This window comes from Phacochoerus africanus, chromosome 15 (assembly GCF_016906955.1).
Source record: "Phacochoerus africanus isolate WHEZ1 chromosome 15, ROS_Pafr_v1, whole genome shotgun sequence".
In the NCBI taxonomy this organism is placed as follows: Eukaryota; Metazoa; Chordata; class Mammalia; order Artiodactyla; family Suidae; genus Phacochoerus; species Phacochoerus africanus.
Genome location: NC_062558.1, coordinates 20237412 through 20260079, shown reverse-complemented (window position 1 = coordinate 20260079; position 22668 = coordinate 20237412). Strand labels below are relative to the sequence as shown.

The window sequence follows — 22668 nt, the reverse complement described above, 5'->3', positions numbered from 1 at the left end:
GTGAGAGGATTCCAGGATTAGAAATAAAACAGAACAGAACTTTATAGTGAGAGCGAAAATAATAGTTCTTATGTTGCAGTAGAAGTTCATAAATTATTTCAAAGTTAAAACCTTTCAAAAAAGTATCACAGACTCTATCATTAGGGTACCAAGCAAGTGGTAAAGAGACAAATCATAGGGACAAAAGAGAAAGGCTTCCGTGAAAAGTGAAACCTCATGAATAGCGATGAAAGACTAAGTATTTAGGAAGCACATATGCCAGATACTCCATCTGTTATTAGCCGTAATCTGCCCTTTTTTCTTCCCCTGCTAAGGGTTTTGTGCATATCAAGCTTAAATATTTTCTTTTGTTGGTGGCTAGCTGAATTCCAACGCTTCGGCCTTGAGACTGCACGTCAGTTAACTGCTGGTTGGGAGGAAAGAAACTCAGCAAGAATAAATGCAATCATTCTTTCTTCTCCAGCAGTTGCTAAAAAACAACAGTACATTGCACCATAAATCCATCCTTGAAAATGTTATTTGTAACAAAGGAGTCTTGTGGGACACCCACACTTCAGAGATTGTTGCTATGTCCTATAAAAGCGGCCTTTAGCCACCAAATTTTCCTTGGCTTCTACTTACTAAGGTTCTCCTAGTAGTAATAGTTAAATCCACATCTCTGTTTTCTGAAGATTATTTGTTCATACAGATGTTCTGTTTAGCCAGTGGTTATGTGACACTGCCCTCTCATCTGATGAACATATAAAAGTAATACAATGACGATTTTGCTAGATATCTGGTTTATACAAGAGTTTAACAGTAATCATTTAAATCAACAAAGCTCACACAAACTATCTAAAATAATACTACTTTCAGGTGATCATATTTATATCAATAACTTACACTAACTGATTTGATACAGATTTTTGATAACTCCTGTCAAAATAAAATTCAAAAAATATTTATATGCACCTATATGTAAGAGGTAGAGGAAAAATCATGATCAACAATCTACTACATATACATATAAATACCCAGACAACGATGCCTTCCAATCATTTTCTACAATATAAATTACAGTTACGTCATTTAAATTATAAAGATAATGTATTTATATTAGCATAATAAAATGACATGATAATATTTGATATATATTGAGTACACTGAGTACTGGTTAAGTACCAGGCGTTAAGCACCTCATACACATCACCACTTCCAATTCTCATAACAACCTTGTGATGTATCTATTTACAAACCTACTGTTTACAGGTGAGGAAACAGAGGCATAGAATGTTCAATAATCTATAAAGTAGAAAGATGGATACCAGGGGCTGGGGAGAGGGGAGGGGAGTGACTGGTTAATAAGTATAGTCTGCTTTACAAGATGACAAAGAGTTATGGAGATGGGTGTGGTGATGGCTATACAGCATTATGAAAACTGGTTACAATAATAAATTCTATGTTACGTCTATGTCACCACAACAAAAATAAACCGGAAAACAAAACAATAGAAACCCAAGAGACAGGAATAACTTTGTGATACTGTGAATTATATTAAGAAATATATACTTGGTCTAAAGTGTCTTTTATTGTTCAAAACAAGACCTTTTCAAACACTCCTTAATTTTATGTTAACAAGGTGACTTTTGGAGAGCACCAAAGGATGGAGGCCAGTTGCCAGGGAAACCAACACCCAGATCAGAGTTAAAATTTACAATCCCACTCCCCTTCCCCACCCAGGAGAGGAAAAGAGCTGACATCAATCACTAAGGATCAATGATTTAATTGATCATGCCCATGTAATCCAGCCTTCACAAAAAAACCAAAAGGATGGGTTCAGAAAGCTTGGGTGAACATGCAACGGGGGAACTCCAGTTCCTGCACTTGGGACCCTTATGGACCTCGCCAAGAACACCTCTTCACCTGGCGGTCCATCTGTATCCTTAGAATAAACTGGTGAACATAAATCAATGCTTCTCCGAGATCTGTTAGTGCTCCAGCAAGCACGGTAACTGAACCAGAGGAAGGGGTCCTGGGAGCCTCTGATCTATAAGCTGGTCAGTCAAAAGCACAGGTGACAACCTGTGACTTACGACTGGCTTCTGAAGTGGGGGTGTCTTGTGCGTGAGCTGGAGCCCTGAACCCTGGGATCTGATGCTCTCTCCAGGGAGGCAGGTCAGGGACGAACTGAATTCTGCTTGGCGTGGGGAAAACTGCCACACATTTGGTGATCAGAAGTGTTAGGAGAGAAGCACTGAGTGTTTGGAGGGAACAGAAGGAACGTTCTTCCTCCCACTGACACACAACAGGACAGCCAGCAGGAAGGGAAGGGCCCCACGAGAAGGGAGGCAGGGCAACTCCAGCTCAGTGAGAAAAGCAACGTCATTCTCCCAGGGCTGTGCTGTCCTCGCTCCCAAGCAGAAGCGGCTACATCTAAGCCAAGCACATAACCCCACTGTTCAACTTTAATTATAAAGTAGAAAACATACCTGAGGGGAGAGAAACTTTTCAATGCGTTTGGCTATAAAACCTTTCTCCAATATGGAGTTGACTGATGGTCTATCCCTAGGATTTCTTTTAAATAACTGGGAGAGCAAACTGCGGAGATCGTAAGAATAATGCAAAGACACGGGTGGAAAAGATCCAGATATAATCTTCAGTACCAGGTTTTTCATATTGCCAGCTTCAAACTAAAATTCAGAAAGTAAATTAACATTATGAAGCATAAATCAAAAATGGGGGGCATCAACAATGAGAAACAGTTCTTTTCCTATAAATACAGACAAGAACTACCACCGTCCTCCCAGTATTTTACTCGGCACATACGCTCCAGGGTGACATTAACTTGGATACTTATGAACACACTTAAAATGGAATAATTCTCTAGAAGATGAACTTTTACCTGTTCAAAACACTAAAAGATGGGACACAGGTATCAACTAGAGTAAAGGGTTTATAAAAACAATAATCAAGAAAGTAAAACAAGCAAACCTGGAGGTCTTCATTAAGACCTGCCTTCCTATGCCCCTGCTATAGCAATGAGAACAAGAAATTAACTAGAGAACTAAAAGTATTTGGGAAAAAAAATAAAGATATTAATTTCCTTTTAAACAGTGCTCATTATTATTATTTTGAAGGGTGTGATGCTCCCAAAAGCCATGGAATTGGTAATGTGGCAAATATTCCAAATGGAAATATAACTGTTGCCTTATCAACAGGAATGTATACTTTAGGATTAAACACAATATAAACTCTAACTGAAGTAGGGGGAAAAAAGAGGTAGGGCGATTTAAAAATCTAAAAATTCTGAAAGTAAAATTAAGCTTTGACATCTCAGCTAAAATAGCATAGAACAGTTGTACACTCCCAATGTGTTCTTAATGTGCACAGTAAGAGAACAAAAAATGCTATAAATTAGGCACTGGTGATTATACCAAGTATAAAACAGTTCTATTAAATGTTGAATTTTCCTAGCATTTAAAATGTGATACTGTTTGATTTGAGTACAGTTCAGCTGTCTGGAAATATCTATGTTCTTAAGAAGGAATCCTAAATGCAGAAATATGTTATTACTAAAAGGAAAAAAAAAAATATGTTATTACTCTATTCCTTCACTACCATGAAATTTAGTTTATCTCAACTGATGAGCAATTCATAAATAAAGGTTAATTAATTGAGTTCATGTGTCCACTTAAGCATAAACAATTCCAAAATATAGAAGCAATGATGACAGACCAATGTAAATGAAAGACTTAAAAAATATATACACTGAGACCTAAATGCCTGTGCGTCACAGAAAAACTGAGCAGTTCCTTAAAATACAGATCTAATATCCACCATGCCTTATCACTTTGGCAATCCATGCTTTTTTCCTTAAGAAAGAAAAACAAAATCTTACGACAAGACAATAGAAGAATATACAACCATGAAAAAACAGCAATAAAAAATACTCCCCAAATAATATCACACAATAAAAACAGACCATAAAACTACTTATACAGGAGTTCCCGTCGTGGCGCAGTGGTTAACGAATCCGACTAGGAACCATGAGGCTGCGGGTTCGATCCCTGGCCTTGCTCAGTGGGTTAAGGATCTGGTGTTGCCATGAGCTGTGGTGTAGGTTGCAGATGCGGCTCAGATCCTGCGTTGCTGTGGCCCTAGTGTAGGCTGGTGGCTACAGCTCCGATTAGACCCCTAGCCTGGGAACCTCCATATGCCGCAGGAGTGGCCCTAGAAACGGCAAAAAGAGGAAAAAAAAAAAAAAACTACTTACACAATATAACCAAACTTTTGAGGGGAGGAAAAAAAACCTCATTTTATAAATTATTCTACGAATCCCCATCATGGCTCCTTGGTGATGAACCCGACTAGGATACACGAGAATGCTAGTTCAATCCCTGGCCTTGCTTGGTGGGTTAAAAATCCAGTGTTACCGTGAGCTGTGGTACAGGTCACAGATGCAGCTTGGATCCTACATTGCTGTGGCTGTGATATAGGCCAGAAACTGTGGCTCCAATTCCACCCTAGCCTGGGAACTTCCATATGCCACAGGTGCGGCCCTATGAAGCAAAAAAAAAAAAAAATTATCCTAGAAGAAAGCCAAACTGAAATAATTTGGATGTTTTGAGAAGAAGTGCTAAAATGAAACTAATAGTTTAACTAAAATATCAAATCCATATAAGGTTAACATTAAAAAGATAGCAAATTTAGGGAGTTCCCTTCGTGGCTCAGCATTTAATGAACCCAACTAGGATTCATGAGGATGCAGGTTCGATTCCTGGCCTCACTCAGTGGGTTAAACATCTGGCATTGCCATGAGCTGTGATGTAGATCGAAGACAAAGCCTCAGATCCAGTGTTGCTGTGGCTGTGGTGTAGGCTGGCAGCTATAGCTCTAATTTGACCCCTGCCTGGGAAATCCATATGCCATGGGTATGGCCCTAAAAAGCAAACAAATAAATTAATTAATAATAAAAAGATAGCCAATGTATCTGTCTTCAGAAATAATTTTTTGGAATAAAGTATATTACACATATATAATATGCATATATAATATAGATATATAATATACACATATATGTTAAGGGAAATTTGATTTAAATATACACCTCAGAAAAGATGAGAAATTCACAAACCAACAGAGAACTTCTAGTCCAAGGGGGTCATCTGAAAGATGGCATAAGATTTTTCAAATATAGAAATGTTATAAGTGGAGTTCCTGTCATGGCTCAGTTGTTAACAAACCCAACTAGCATCGATGAGGACGTGAGTTTGATCCCTGGCCTCACTCAGTGGGTTAAGAATCCAGCGATGCCATGAGCTATGGCGTAGGTTGCAGATGCAGCTTGGATCCTGCATTGCTGTGGCTGTGGTGTAGGCCAGGGGCTACAGCTCTGATTCAACCCCTAGCCTGGGAACCTCCATATGCTGCAGGTGTGGCCTTAGAAGATAAAAAAAAAAAAAAAAGGAAATGTTATAGGTACTTTGTGATTTAATTTTAGAAATATTTCAGAAACTTCAACTTACTGCATGTTTAAGTGTGCACATCTCATAAAGGACACATCCCAGAGCCCAAATGTCACTAGAAAAGAAAAATGTTATCAGAATTTTTCTCTAAGTACTAGTATTTCTTAATTTTTTTTTATTTAAAGGAAACAAAAGCAGCATGAAAATGCTTTGCAAAAATATGTGTTCCATAAAACATATCCTCTCAAACTTAAAATTTTAACCATAACCAAATAACAAAAGCAGATATCCTAGATTAGATAAGTAAGTTGCCCAAACAATTATTTTAAAAGTTACATTAAAGAAATCTAATATTTAAATGAACAAAATCAGTAAATTTCAAAATTAAGACCAATGTTTCTTGGTTGGGATTTTAAAATTAGACTGCACGAGGAGTTCCTGCTGTGGCACAATGGGATTGATGGCATATGTGCAGCACCAGGACACAGGTTCCATCCTTGGCCCAACACAGTGGGTTTAAGGATCCAGTGCTGCCAAAGCTGTGGTGTAGGTCACAGCTACGGCTTGGATCTGATCTCTGGCCCAGGAACTCTGTATCCTGTGGGGTGGCCAAAAAAGAAAAATTAAATTAAATTTCAAAAAAAAAATTAAAAAATAAAATTAGAGGAGTTCCCGTCGTGGCTCAGTGGTTAATGAATCCGACTAGGAACCGTGAGGTTGCGGGTTCAATCCCTGGCCTTGCTCAGTGGGTTAAGGATTCGGCGTTACTGTGAGCTATGGTGTAGGCCACAGATGCAGCTTGGATCTGTGGCTCTGGCGTAGGCCAGTGGCTAGAGCTCCGATTCGACCCCTAGCCTGGGAACCTCCACATGCGGTGAGAGCGGCCCAAGAAAATGGAAAAAAGACAAAAGAATAAAATAAAAATAAAATTAGATTGTGTGAGAGAAATAAAGAGTAACTGGAATTTGGTGACAGAATTCCTGTTCCCAACACACTCATCATTCACTGGGTCAGCTGTATACAGCTTAGTGATTAGGGATCTGGGATTGGCAGGCAGATGCTGGGACTCTATAAAGTCACTGTACCTCTCTCTGCATTGGTTTCCTTATGGGGAAAGGAACACTGATTAATACCTACAATTCGCAAGGTTAGTGGGAAGATAAAAAGAGTTAATTAATGCATAGAAAGCACTTTAAACAGTGCCTGGCATATAGTAAGTATTCAATAAATATTAACTATTATAATTCCACAGCAAGTAACTATTACAAAGAGAAAGACAAAGAAAACATTGTTTCCCATTATAGCTTTACAAGGTGATTCTTTCTATAGTTCCTCCAGTAAGATCATGAAATAGCTTCTTTACAATTCCCCTCCTTATATGTATATATACATATATATGTTTACCTATGTGCATTACTGATTTTAGAATAATATTCTGAAGATTAATAAATATAGTATAACAAGATTTAAAAGAGTACATCATTTTAAATACCTTTTATTATTATAAGGTTTGTTTTCACAGATTTCAGGTGACAAGTAGTACGGGGTCCCTATGCAAGTCCGAGCCAGCTCCACAGTACTAGAACAGAAAGGATTATAGGACAAGCTTAGGATACTGAGCGATATTACAAGTGATCACAAACCATCATCGTGGCTTAAAATTTCACTGAAGACACTATATCAAACCAAAGTTTAAAACTGATATGTTACCTATTAAGGACTCTTGCAATTCCAAAATCTCCAAGTTGTACTGTCCCATCTTTGGTTAAAAATATGTTCTATAAAAGAGAAGAAAAAAACCCAGAAATAGTGCTGCAGTCCAGTTCTAAGTTGATAACTTCTGTCATAAAAATGAATCCAGTGAAAAAGAAATGTTGGGATAACTAGATATGTACATACAAAAGAATGAATGTAGACCCCACCTCACATCACAGGCAAAAATCAACTCAAAGTGGATTCTAGACCTAAATATAAGAACTACAAAACTCCTAGAGGAAAACACAGGAGTAAATCTTCACGCTACTGGGTTATACAATGACTTCTTAGATATGACACCAAAAGCACAAGTAAGAAGAGAATACAAATTGGGACTTCATTAAGTTAAAACCTTTTGTGCAAAGGACAACCATTAGGAAAGTGAATAGGCAACCTCAGAATTGGGAAAAAATATTTGCAAGCCATGTATCTGACAAGGAATTAGTATCCAGGATAAAGAACTCTTACAACTCATCAGCAACAAAAGACAACCCAAATTTAAAATCGGAAAAGTCACATATGAGATGATCCCATTTATATAAAACGTCCAGAGTAGGCAAATCCATAGAGACAGAAAGCAGACACCAGTTTCCAGGATGTAGGTAACTCCAATGCTCTCTCATCAAACACTGGATCTGGGAGTTTGTTGGGTAACATGACTTAAACTCTGTTATTAGTTGGGAGATTTGAATCAAACACAGTCGCTCAGCCAAGGGTGGCACAAGGTGGGAGTGAGTTGAACAGAGTAAAATGGTTTTCATAGGCAGTTCCCATAGTGGCGCATCAGAAACAAATCTGACTAGGAACCATGAGGTTGCGGGTTCGATCCCTGACCTTGCTCAGTGGGTTAAGGATCCAGCGTTGCGATGAGCTGTGGTGTAGGTTGCAGACTCAGCTCAGATCCAGCGCTGCTGTGGCTGTAGCATAGGCCAGCAGCTGTAGCTCCAATTCAACCCCTAGCCTGGGAACCTCCATATGCCGAAGAGTGTGGCCCTAAAAGCAAAAAAAAAAAAAAATGGTTTTCATAGGATGAGGCAGCAGAGGGTGGGGAGACAGAAAAGATGGGGTACAGGGCTTCCACCATAGAACCTCCTCTTCCAACTACTCATCCTGGGGCCACGACGCTACATGAGAAGCTGCAGGCCTATGAAAGTGAGGAGAAAGACATGGCCTTGACATCAGGAAAGGAATCCTTCTGCACTGCACATTCTGGGCCAAGTGAGTGCAAGAGAAGTAACCATGAAAGACCCTCCACGCAAAGGTGAGGGAGCTGTGCAAACACTTCCCATAAATATCCAACACACATGCAGAGAGCTGACGCAAGCATTCACTCCAGATAGAATTAAGTTTGTAAGACGGTCCAACAAATACTCCGAAGTAGATATATTTAGAATATTGCAAAGAAATGAAATAAATATGCATTTGAAAAGAATAAAACTATGAAACAAAAAGCAATTAGAATAAGAACAGATGTGTATGAAAAGACATTTAGAAATCTTGGAAAAAAAAAGTCATTATAATAAAGAAGTAGATGGGTGAGGAAAGCGCTAGTTTATGCAAAATTAAAAAGGGATTTAGTTAATCGGAAAGTAGATTGAAGAATTCATGTAGAATATACCTGAGAGAGACAGAGACACATATGGAAGAACAAATAAGATACATGAGAGAAAGATTAAGATGCTTCTGCCTATGTCTAGAAAAAAATTCAGGAGACGACTCTGAAAGCAGCAAGAGAGAATTAATATTTGAAAACAATACAGCTAAACATTTTCCAAAACATTTCTAGAGGAAATACACATTCTCAAAAGTACATAGCATAATAAAGATTGGGACCTCACCAAGGCACAACAACGAAATTTCAGAACCTCAGGATGGAGTGACTGCCCTAAATCAGCCAGAGAGAAAACACGAATACCTTAAGAGACCAAGAGACAAATGGGCCACATCTTCAAAATCCTATAGGAAAACAATTTTTAACCTAGAAGTTGATATCAAATTATCATTAAAGAGAATAAAGTCATCTTTCAAACGTGCAAAATCACAAAAAAAAAAAAATCCCTTCCTTAGGACTTTTTTTCCCCCCATCGTTAATGAGAGAGTGCCCAAGAAACAGGAGAAGCCAGAGATCTAACACATGCTGCTTCTGAGGAGGACTCAGGGTCACAGTGATGCAGGGACCCTTAAAGGAGAGGCCAGTCTGATGGAGACTGCATCAAGTTCAAACAATGCTGGCTCTATGTTCACATCCACTTAAAACTTATTACAGACACAATAAACATACCTGTGATTTTATGTCTCGATGAAGAATTTTTCTGTCATGTACATGTTTCAGGGCCAAACATATCTGTACAAACCAGTCCAGAATCTAGGGGGAAAAAAATCAGGATCTGTCACTTCCCTTAAAATTTACATTTCACAGTAGTCTTTCTTTGATCATTAAAAGGATTCGGGGATATTTGGGGATGAGGAGAACTAAATATTAAATTAGGCTATAATTTGTATTTTCACTGTAAATAATGTCATTAACATTAGGTAGATATTCAAGACACCTGACACATTACATGCAGCATACATGCTATGTTTAAATGTAAGAGACTGCTACTGAAGCATCCTTTATAAATCAGAATTAGCATGGAAAGAAATTTCCAGAGAAGAGTGAAAAATGGAAATATTTTATATTGTAGGATAGATAGTATGATGGTGAGTAACTCTGCTGTTAAATGTATTTTTTCGAAGTTCCCGCCATGGCGCAGTGGTTAACGAATCCGACTAGGAACCATGAGGTTGCGGGTTCAGTCCCTGCCCTTGCTCAGTGGGTTAATGATCCGGCGTTGCCGTGAGCTATGGTGTAGGTTGCGGACGCGGCTCGGATCCCACGTTGCTGTGGCTCTGGCGTCGACCAGGGGCTACAGCTCCGATTTGACCCCTCGCCTGGGAACCTCCATATGCCGTGGGAGCGGCCCAAAGAAATAGCAAAAAGACAAAAAAAAAAAAATGTATTTTTTCCCTACATTAAGTAAGACTCATGAGAGGAAAAAAATTAGGCTGGAAATTCAGAAGACATCTCTTTTTTTTCTCTCCCTATAATCAAAATATATAAATACACACTCTGGATGGAGTTAGCCACTTGAAAGTAAAAGGGCTGAATTTCTACCACATTTCTAAAACCAAAAGAACTGCAAGTAGATGGCGTTTTTAAATATTAAAAAAATTTAAGTATAAAATGAGAAAAAAATGTTAATTTTCTATAACCTTTGACTGATGCAAGACTTTCAAAACATGATACTAAAACCCACGATTCAAAAGAAAACTTGCCTATATAAGTTTTAAAACATCTGGCTGGCAAAATATGTAATTTTTTTTTAAGGGCCACAGGTGTGCATGTGGAAGTTCCCAGGCTAGGGGTCAAACTGGAGCTGCAGCTGGCAAACTATGCCACAGCCACAGCAACACAGGATCCAAGCTGCATCTGCAACCCACACTACAGCTCACGGCAAAGCCAGATCCTTGAACCACTGAGTAAGGCCAGGAATCAACCCCACATCCTCACGGATACTAGCAGGGTTCTTAACCCTTTAAGCCACAATGGGAACTCCAAAATATATAATAAGTTTAACAATTATTTGAGAAAATTCCTGTAACACAACTGTCAGACTGATAATTCTCTAATACACTACAGTTCTTCAAATTTTATTTTACTGGCAGCCAAAATAAGAAGTGGACAAGAGGAGTTCCCGTCGTGGCGCAGTGGTTAATGAATCCGACTAGAAACCACGAGGTTGTGGGTTCAGTCCCTGCCCTTGCTCAGTGGGTTAAGGATCTGGCGTTCCCGTGAGCTATGGTGTAGGTTGCAGACGCGGCTCGGATCCCACATTGCTGTAGCTCTGGCATAGGCTGGTGGCTACAGCTCCGATTCGACCCCTAGCCTGGGAACCTCCATATGCCACAGGAGCAGCCCAAGAAATAGCAAAAAGACAAAAAAAAAAAAAAAGCAACTAAAACAAGATATCTCTGTAACCTGAAAAAATGAAATTATAAACAATGTCAGTCAGAATGTGAGGAAATAATTCTTTGCATGCCTTGTGAGAAAATTAATTACTTGGTAAAAATTCTTAATTCACATACCATTTGAAGGAGCAACTGCAATTTCAAATGTATCCTATAGATAAAGTATCACAAATACAAAAGGACACATACAAGGATGTTTAGCCCCGGCATCATTCGTCCATCTAAACTTAAACAATCTAACTATCCTTCAAGGGCCTGGTTAAATGTCACAATGCCATCGTGAGAATGCTGCACGGCCAATGGACAGAATGAAGTACATCTGTGTCCACTCATTACGCAGAGCCTGCATGGCACACTCCTCCTCTTAGTCTGTGCACATCTATTGTGTACCTGAACTCTATGCAATGGTTTACGACTGTGTGGGTGTAGGGAGGACGCACAGGACAGCTGCCAATCGGTTATGAGCATCCTCGTCATGGAACATTCAGAGGAAAGAATGGAAGGTAAGTAACAAGCTTTACTTTCTACTCTTACCTCGTCAGTACTTTTTTTAAAGAACAAATATTAATCTTAAATTAATTTATAAATTAATTTTTTTATAAAAACAAATCTCTTAGTTTAGTTTGGTAGACATTTATTGACTTCATAAATTTTAAGTTCCGTTCCACATTCACATAAGGTGCTAAAGTAAAAAAATGAAACACAGTTCTCCAACCTTGAGTTCATAGGGTGGTAGAAATATACTTTCAGATAAGTACCTAATAAAAAGCACATCTTTTAACAGCAATGTATACTGAGAGCAATTCATTCCAGCAGGGAGGGGTCAGGAAAAGCACAAAAAGAAAATAACAATTCAGCTCAGTTGAGTTCTTTTGTCAGGCTGTCTCTCTCCACCTGAGATCTGAAGTAGCCGTCAACAATTAGAGCACAGATCCCTGATATCTGGAGGAAAGGGACCTTTTTGTCCACCCTGGCTCACACAAGCTGCATGCAAGATCCTTCTGGGACGCAAGCACAGCTGGATGCCCTAGCGCTGGGCAGCAGGGGATGTGGAACCTGCTGCTAACCTAGCTAGGAGCCAAAATCGCCTGAACTTAACCACAAATTACTATGCAAGCCTTCCCCCAGAAGCTGCAAACCTTCAAGATTCCAGAGATCCAAAACAGTCATATCAGACAAACTCTGCCACTGTAACTCTTGTGTAGGTGGGAAGACAAGAATCCTAGTGTTTCCTACTCGACTATCTTCCCAGAATCTTCTCCATCAATATTTATTTTAAAATATTTTATCATTGCGATTAAATGGGTGAACAAATATTACTTTTCAGGCACCCATGGCCCTATGTTAAGTGACCAAATTGCTGACAATTCTTTAGGTTTGTGTCTTCCCAAGGTTAGAGCCTAAATTTAAAAATAAAAATTCTAGGCTACTTCTCACAATACGTATTAACTAGCTCAACATTTTTATGAGAGCTACATGGAGAGACCTGCCAAATCAACAAAGCTGCTCAGCACTTTCTAGTCTGTAGAGGTAAAATATTATTATTTTTTTTTTAGGCAAGAAATAGATTTATTAGGCTAGGATGCTTGTGAGAGATGTAAGCAGGCAGGCAAGGAGGCTCTGCTAAAATATTATTAAGTATTTCAGAAAACACACACTTTATGAGAAGATCCTAGAGATTTGTCAATGACTTTGCTGTCCATTTTTACCCTTAAGGAAAATATTCATCAAGTCCTTATCGACTATCTCTGTGGAGAACTTCATTCTGTTACTGCTTACTATACTAAGTTAACTACATCCTTTCAGTCTCTCTCTCTCTTTTTTTTTTTTTTAATCTTTTATAGGGCTGCACCTGTGGCATATGGAGGTTCCCAGGCTCCAGTCCAATTAGAGCTGCAGCCGCCAGGCCACAGCAACGCAGGATGCAAGTCATGTGTGCGACCTACACCAGAGCTCACGGCAACGCCGGATCCTTAACCCACTGAGTGAGGCCAGGGATCGAACCCAAAGCCTCTTGGTTCCTAGTCAGATTCGTTAACCACTGAGCCACAACAAGAACTCGTTAGTCTCATTATTAAACAGGCCTCTGCCTCTTGATACAGCCAGAAAGATCTTGGAAAAGACTGTACTAGGACAATGAACTACTGATACTTCAAAAAATAGACTCTTAAGTGCAGGCCTCTGCACTACCATTGCTAAGGTAATCAACAATGCACTGAGTCAGGATTTCTAAGACTTTTTCAGTCCAGAAGCTGTTATACATCATAAAAGCCAACTAACCCCAAATCCAGCAGAATAAAAAAGAAATTACTAGGACTGAATGAACTGAATTAAATGAAATGTAACTGCGGCTATTTCTTTGGAATACAATTGTTAATATTTTAAATGTTCTACTCTTCTATACTTCATGAACACATAAAGTCTATTTTTTCTTCTTAAACTACCTCTAACACTCAATTTAGTAGATTATGCTTTTGCAGACTGAAATATAACATCTTAAAGTGATTATCTGATTCTCACTGAGCCATTCAGAATTCAGAAACAAATAGTTTCACTGAGTTTTACTTTTCAGAAACACTGTAATTTTCATTGGCTCAATAAGGATCTACACTTATTTTTACCAGACTATAACTACACAAATCAACCATGCAACCAAAGCCATAGCTGGAGTGTCTAATGTGAGAATGATTTTCATTCAGTCAGCTGTGATAAGCCCACTACTAACAAATATATGTGGGGTCAACTTCTGTCTAGTGCCTGATTTACAGGATCTCAGCGTCATAGGCGGCAAGGGCATTTTGTAGTCTGCAAAAACCTTGGCAAATCTGAAAACCCTCAAGAAGAAAATCACCCAGATTTATAGGTACTACAAATGAAATTCAGTAGAGAATGTACTGGGCTTGGTTTCCTCGCTTGGGATAGAAGAGCAAGTAGTATTCTTTAAAAATCCAATCTAAGATTCCTTATGAAAACTTCCAGACAACAATCAATTTTGTGGCCTTAGTAGCTGCATGGTTGCCTAATTCTATAAGGCTCTAGATTTTCAGAGCAAACTCAAGGAAGCCTATATGCTTATTTAACACTCTGACTACACCTAAATATTAGGGCCAACTCTGAGATCAGACTTTCTTTTAAAAGAATATATATTTGGGGAGTTTCCTGGTGGCTTAGTAGTTAAGGATCCATTGTGGTCACTGCTGCGCTTCATGTCACTGCTGTGGTGCGAGTTCAATCCCTGGCCCAGGAACTTCCGCATGCTCTGCATGCAGCCAAAATAAATGAATAAATAAAAGAATACATATTTGGAAATTATCACAAGAGAGGAAATTTATCTAGGAGTTCCCACTGTGGTTCAACAAGATCAGTGGCATCTCTGCAGGGCCAGAATGCAGGTTCAATCCCTGGCCCAGCATTGTGGGTTAAAGAATCCAGCATTGCCATGGCTTTGGCATAGGTCACAACTGTGGCTTGGATCTAACATCTGGGCTAGGAATTCCATATGCGTTGGGGTGAATTCCCCCCCTCCCCAACAAAAAGGAAAATTTACCCAAGACTTGAAAATAGCCAAAAATAGTCAGTGGCACATCTTTTTAATATCCATGTTGGGAAGGGCCATCTGAGGATTGTTGAAGAGAAGGTACTTAATTCATTTCATTGTTTATTACTGATTAAAAGTCACAGACTTAGTCAAGTTGCTTCCTAATCTGACTAGATTTTCTCCAGTAAAGATGCAAAAGAGGAAAGATCACTGATGAGAATGGCTTGAGTGGGTTGAAGAATTTCCTCTTTTAACAGGACTTTCTGGAGTTCCCGTCATGGCTCAGTGGTTAACGAATCCGACTAGGAACCATGAGGTTGTGGGTTCGATCCCTGGCCTTGCTCAGTGGGTTAAGGATCCGGTGTTGCCGTGAGCTGTGGTGTAGGTCGCAGATGTGGCTTGGATCTGGCGTTGCTGTGGCTCTGGCGTAGGCTGGCGGCTACAGCTCCAATTAGACCCCTAGCCTGGGAACTTCCATATGCTGTGGGAGCGGCCCTAGAAAAGGCAAAAAGACAAACAAACAAACAAAAAAAAAAAAACAGGATTTTCTGCTCCCACTTCCATCCTAGAGATGGAACAAAACCATCTGAGACTTATTCAATCTAAGTCTAAAACAAAAATGGGCTCTGACCTCTGTTTTCCTGCTTCAAAGCCCCAAAAGCAGCAGAATGTTTCTGTTTACATAATTACCATTTCAAATAGGCTAACAAAACTTGTCATTTTGAAGGGTAGGAAAAAATGCTATTAACTTGAAAGAGCTAGAAAATGCTTATTGTTTATTATGGAATAATCTCAGAGACGAATAAAAATATAGAGAATAGGAGTTCCTGCTGTGGTGCAACAGAATCAGTGGCGTCTTGAGAGTTCTGGGACACAGGTTCGATCCCTGGCCCAGCACAATGGATTGGGGATCTGGCACTGCCACAGCTGTGGCTTGGATGGCAGCTGTGGCTCAGATCTGATCCTTGGCCTAGGAACTTCTAATGCTGTGGGGTGGCAAAAAAAAAAAAATACACACACAGGAAAAAAACTCCATGATGATCTCTATGAAGATAAGATAAAAATACATGTACACATATAAATCATCATGTACTAAGAATATTTACCCAACAGTGAAACCAAATTACTGTATTTTATAGCAGAATGTTATGAAATTTAACAGTAAGCATTTTAAAATTCGAGAGAGATAAAAGATTAAAAATAAGCACAAGCAATGGAACCTGGATAAATTCTAATAAAAACGGCACTCTGTACACAAATATTGATTACTACCTGACCTTCACAACAACACTAAAGTTGTTTACCTGGTAGGAACATCCCTATAACGAATGAGGAGACAGCCTTAAAGCAGTTAAGTAACTTGTTAACATAACTACCAAGCTGATATGTAGAAAAAGGGCTCAAACCAAGTCTCCTTACTCCACGTTTTATGCTCTGTCTAGTAGGCTTAATTGTGGAAATAACAGGTAAGTTGGAAAGCTTCAGAAATACATTACCCTATTCAACAGTACTTACAACTCAAGATCTCATCCTACCATATTTCCAAGTTAACATCAAGAACCTACAAGAAACAACAAATACAACACTCCTAGCACAGTGCTCCCTCCACTCGCCTATGTAAAAGCATGTGATTAAAATTAAGAGTGTGTCGGAGTTCCCATCGTGGCTCAGTGGAAACACATCTAACTAGTATCCATGAGGACACAGGTTCAATCCTTGGTCTCACTCAGTGGGTTAAGGATCCACCATTGCCATGAGCTGTAGTTTACGTAGCAGACATGGCTCAGATCTGGTGCTGCTATGGCGTAGGCCACGGCTACATCCCCAATTTGACCCCTAGCCTAGGAAGCTGCATATGCCATAGGTGTGGCCTTAAAAAGACACAAAAATAAATAAAATTAACTGTGGGAGATAATGAGACTAACAGGAATTCAGAGAAGGAAAATATGACAGAAGACTCAAGTACCTATGGAAAATCTAAAGAAAAGCCTAGGACTTGAGCTGAGCTTTTTTAAAAATGATAAAATACTAATTACATACAGTCAGGGGCTAGAGCAGGAAGGTATTACCAAAACAAAATAAGTAATCAGAATAAGCACATAGGAAGAATGAGAGGTATAAACACCCAGTGCCAACCACAGAAAGCAGACACCATAAATATCTATTAAATCAATGGAAAAGGATGCATATTAGAGAACAGAATACCGTATGACTGTATAAGTAGAAGACGCTAATATTTCAGAGATCCTTGAAATCAAACAGAGATTAGATTTAACACAGTTGCCAGTAAAAGGCTTCTGGAGCTGGAGTTACCTAGCAAAGCCACATCTTAGAAAGATAAGGTCTGAGCAGTTAAATCAGACTGACAGGATACAGAATAACCAATCAAATAGTTACAATGAATAATTAAGTTGCCTACAAAAATATATAGTTATACATACATACACACACAGGATACAATTTATACATGTTAACAGTATTACTATAGACAGGAAACCGGATGTGAGCGGAACCCAGGAGTAGAGTTTGAGAGTAGAATGGGACGAGACACTGGTGTTTGCTATAAAACTGCCCGAGGAACCAGCCAGCACTTGTAGTTATGAAAAAACAGATGTACAAAACAAACATTGAGTTACTTCTCAACAACATTTCACAAGTAAGAGTCAACCTCCCACATGCTAACTCACCTGATCCTCTTGAAACAAAATGCCTTTCTGAGCATTTATTCGTTTAAACAGATCCCCTCCTTCACAGTAATCCATCACTATGTAGAGAGAGCCATTTTCTACAAAATATAAACATTACATTCCATTTTTAAAAGTGTACATCAAAAGCATAGCTACAGTAAAGGTACCTAAAGGTTTACTAAGAAGCAGCAATCAATTAAATGTGCTCTGTTAAACGCAGAACCAGTCAGAAAAACGAAAGTGCAAAGTCAAGGAATACTGGTCAAACAGATTGTTCGACCACTTGAGTTAATAGGCAGCTCCACCATTAATGATTTTTCTACCAAGAATACACCATCCCATTGGAGAGCAATGTCCACACTGATGTAAACATCTCTGGAATATGGACAAATTGCACAAAGATATACCTGGTTTCATTTAATAGATGCATTTCCTTAAACATCACCTACAAAAATCATGCTTCTCCACCTATTTGTCAGAGATGGGTGATCTTGGTTTCCCGCTGACCATTACTTCTCAGCTTTGTTTATCAACCATATTATCTGTTAAACACATAGTAAGTAACAGACATTGCGATGAACTCTCAGGGTTCAACAGCAGACAGAGCTCCTCCCATGAAGCTCTGTTGGATTTCACTCTTTCCAAAAACTGAATCTAATCTGTGAGCAAACATGAAGTCGGGGCACTTCCCTAATGCCTCTGCCTCAAGCCACAGAGAAACGACTCCGTGACTCTTCTCATGGTAGCCAGGATGAGAGGACAGTCCAAGCCTCCTCTCCACACTATTCTTATGTAGGAATGAGACCATGCTGTTTCTGCCCAGGTAAGGAAGAGTGGCCAAGAGCACTTGTTACAACTGAAAGAACAGCCTTTCCATCACATTCGTAGTGCCTGTGCTGACAGCTTCACTGTCAGCAGGCTTATTCTTGCAACTTGGGAGATGGTCTTGCTTCTTGTAAAGGCTACACTGCTTCTAATGTGCCAGGGTTGGGAACCTGAATGACTGAGCTTATTAAGAATCTGTATCACTCTTTACAGGAGTTCCCTGGTGTGGCTCAGCGGGTAAGGGATCTGACATAGTCTCTCTGAGGATGCACGTTCAATCCCTGGTCTCGTTAATGGGCTGAGAATCTGGCGTTGCTACAAGCTATGGCGTAGGTCACAATGTGGCTCAGATCTGGCGTTGCTGTGGTTGTGATGTAGGTCACAGATGTGACTCGGATCCCATGTTGCTATTGCTGTGGCTATGCTGTAGGCAGGCAGCTGCAGCTCCTATATGACCCCTAACCTGGGAACTTGCATAGGCCGGAAGTATGGCCATTCAAAAAAAAAAAAAAAGGCAGAAAACTGTATGATCTACTACTGATGAAAAATATATATAGGATGGCTCCATTTACGTAGCATGAGAAACAAAAAGCAAAAAGTTATGTACAGTTTGCTATTATTTAGGTATGCTTACTAGTGCTTAGAATATTTCTGGAAGGAAACCAGAAAGTGGTAACAGTGGGTACTTCCTGGAGAAAAAAGAGGAGGCTCAAAGAGAAAAACAGAAGGCAAACTTTTTACTGTTATGTAGCTTTGAAGTTTGTACCATACGCACGTATCAAAAATTAAATAAACCTATCAAAAGACTATTTTTTAAAAGATGAATGAGTATGTGTGTGTGTCTGCATGAGAGAGATGGACAGGGACAGGGACAGGGAGACAGAAAAGGTTAAAGAGGACCTTAGAAAGATGGAGAAGCAATCTTGAACTAAAATACTTGAGCTCTGTGGTGTTTTCTGCTGCCTAAACATTTGATTTATTTGGGGATAAATACTAGTTAAAATGGAGGGTTAACAGAAAAGCCTTTCCTCTGGGAAGGAGGTACTAGTCTGTTTTGCAGTCATTCAATCACTTAACATCTTAGTGCCAACTATGCTGCAGGCACTTGGCACGAGATGCTAGAGATATAGACTTCAGGACACCACTCGGAGCACCAGCGAGCCCACACACTGCTGAGAGAACACTCTCCAAAAAGGCTAGAAACTACCACTACCTAGAACCCGCTTGTAATTGAGGCCGCAAGACTATAAAGCAGATGACAAAGCCTCAATGTGTGTTACAAAATGATGGAGAGTTATCGGAGGACGTAAGCCACGACATCCAGCAAGGCACTCGCTGCTGGCTGGCTGGCCCCATAACTCTACACTTCTCTCCCTTGATCACCTCTCACTGCAGAAGCTTTTTTTTTTTTGGTCTTTTTGCCATTTCTTGGGCCACTCCCGTGGCACATGGAGATTCCCAGGCTAGGGGTCGAATCAGAACTGTAGCCGCTGGCCAACACCAGAGCCATAGCAACGCCAGATCCGAGCCGCGTCTGCAACCTATACCACAGCTCATGGCAACGCCAGATCCTTAACCCAGTGAGCAAGGCCAGGGATCGAACCTGCAACCTCATGGTTCCTAGTCAGATTTGTTAAACACTGAGCCATGACAGGAACTCCTCACTGCAGAAGCTTTTGAAAAAAATACCAGATTTCCTAATTCCCAGTCTCCCCTACAGTTAAATATGGTCACTGACCCCATTTTGGCCCACAAGATCCACAAGGAAATCTGAACAGAGATTCCTGAGACAACATTGACTCATCTGGTCACAGGAAAAGAACCAACGACAGAAATGCTATGCTGCCCTCTGTCCCTGCTTTCAGCACCTTTTGGATGCAGGCACCACCTGGGGTTGCAAAGTGTCAACTTGGGACAAGGTGACAGCATGAGGCTGAAAACCTTGTATTAAGGACGTCAGAGCAGAAATTAGAGCCGAGGCTGCCATCTACACCCTGTACACAGGACTGCCCATCTTTAAGAATTCCTATTAGGTGAGGCCATTAAATACCTTCCTCACTTAAGCCAATGCTGGTCAGATTCTGAGTTATCTGCAGCAAAGAACAATTCAAATTGAGCCTCAAAGAAAGGCTTTCTTCCAGCAGAGTGAGAAGTTAGACTATGGCAATACCAAGGGGAAAAGGCTGAATGCCAACACCTATCTTCATATATGAGACTGGAAAATTTCCATTAAAGGTATACAAACTACTTTAGCAACAGTAAGAAATAAAACAAACTTAGGAGGATAATAAATGTAGTCTGTAGGAAATAAAAACAAAAAAATGAAAGCAATTAGAAGTTGATAACTAGATAACCAAAAAACAGAGAGCAATACATGAGTAACAGTAAATAAAAATGTATAACACAGATACCCAAATACATAGTATCACAAGACTTTCTCAATGATAATATCAAAATTTTTTAATTTATAAACTTAATAATATAGGCAAAGGAGTAAAGTTTCTAATTATAATATTTAATATTATAATTTAATTATATATTTATTTACCTGGAAATACTGTTTTCTCTCCACTTTCCAGTGTTACAAAACATTTTTTTTTCTTTTTACGGCCACACCTGCAGCACATGGAAGTTCTCAGGCTAGTGGTCTAATTGAAGCCAAAACTACAGGCCTATGCCACAGCCACAGCAATATCGGACTCCAGTTGCATCTGAAACCTATACCATAGCTTGTTGCAATGCCAAATCCTTAACCCACTAAGTGAGGCCAGGTATCAAACCCACATCCTCACAAAGACTATGTCAGGTTCTTAACCCACTAAGTCACAATGGGAACTCCATTACAAAACAATTCTATCCAAATTTTCCACATCTTTCCTCAATATCACTGTCTTTTATTGATTCACTTATCAGTTTTTGTAATACATATGATCTTCGTTAGCTTTTAAGTTAACTGAAACAGAGTAGTTTTTAAATCTCTTATGTTGTCAGTGGAATTTTTTCCTATGTCCAAATTCCCATATGTATAATATTGAGACTTTAAAAAAATCATCCTAGTGAGTTTGCATGCATGACTGTCACAACATAACCATTACTGCCTTTGAAGATACTTTAGAAGACTTACAATGACATCTAATACCTGCAATTAGAAAATCAACACTGAATTTCTTTGATGCCTTTTTTTTTTTTTTTAGGGCCGCTCCCATGGCATATGGAGGTGCCCAGGCAAGGGGTCGAATCGGAGCTCTAGCTGCCGACCTACGCCAGAGCCACAGCAAGGCAGGATTTGAGCCGCGCTTGCAACCTATACCACAGCTCATAGCAACGCCAGATCCTTAACCCACTGAGCAAGGCCAGGGATTGAACCGCAACCTCATGGTTCCTAGTCGGATTCGTTAACCACTGCACCACGACGGGAACTCCCAGAATCAGTTTTTAAAAAAGGCATCAGGAGTTCCTGTTGTGGCGCAGTGGTTTACGAATCCGACTAGGAACCATGAGGTTGCGGGTTCGGTCCCTGCCCTTGCTCAGTGGGTTAACGATCCGGCATTGCCGTGAGCTGGGGTGTAGGTTGCAGACGTGGCTCGATCCCGAGTTGCTGTGGCTCTGGCGTAGGCCGGTGGCTATGGCTCCGATTAGATCCCTAGCCTGGGAATCTCCATATGCCACGGGAGCGGCCTAAGAAATAGCAAAAAGACAAAAAAAAAAAAAAATGATTCTGGGGTTCCTGTTGTGGTGTAGCAGAAACGAATCCAACTAGGAACCATGAGGTTGCAGGTTCAATCCCTGGCTTCGCTTGGTGAGTTAAAGATACGGCGTTGCCGTGAGCTGTGTTGTAGGTTGCAGACATAGCTTGGATCCTGCATTTCTGTGGCTGTGGTGTAAGCCAGCAGCTATAGCTCCGATTCAACCCCTAGCTTAGGAACTTCCATATGCTGTGAGTAAGGCCCTAAAAAGAAAAAAAGAAAAAAAACTTATTCTGCCTGAGGACCTCCACAAGTACTCAAAAGTAACTCAGTGAGTCTTCTTCCCCAAAAGCATTTTGTTTTTTAATGTATTAAAAAAAAAATGAGAGCACATCCTGTAACATGAGAGGCTTTACAAGAAAGAATTAGATTGTAAGCAAGACAACTTTCTGACAAACAAATTTTGGAATATTTTTCCTTATGTTAAGGTACATAGAGTTTTTTTTAAAAATAGTGAAATGAAAACTTTTCCTGCAACAAAGAAAAACAAGGATTTGCAGGCAAAAAGGGTACAAATGTTCCAAGAGAAACAGGATCAGAATTATTAATACTTAAGTCATATTCTGGAATTTCAATCCTAAAAAAAGAATCCTTTGAGCATCAAGGTAAAACAGCAAATTACCTTCAAGAAGAGGAGAAGCTTTATGCTGAACTCAAACTTTTCT

General features: G+C 39.7%; 1 protein-coding gene across 9 annotated transcripts in view; it reads right to left on the bottom strand.

The window, feature by feature from the left end:
* NEK1 (NIMA related kinase 1) overlaps nt 1-22668 on the bottom strand; it is a 181923-nt gene that overhangs the window by 134026 nt on the left and 25229 nt on the right. For all 9 annotated transcript variants that reach the window (XM_047759749.1, XM_047759748.1, XM_047759751.1 and 6 more), the window contains 6 exons: nt 17433-17530; nt 9481-9564; nt 7155-7222; nt 6937-7023; nt 5505-5559; nt 2469-2669 (listed from right to left, as the gene is read on the bottom strand). In XM_047759749.1, coding sequence (XP_047615705.1) covers nt 2469-2669; nt 5505-5559; nt 6937-7023; nt 7155-7222; nt 9481-9564; nt 17433-17530 — 593 coding nt within the window. The remainder of the gene's footprint in view (nt 1-2468; nt 2670-5504; nt 5560-6936; nt 7024-7154; nt 7223-9480; nt 9565-17432; nt 17531-22668) is intronic.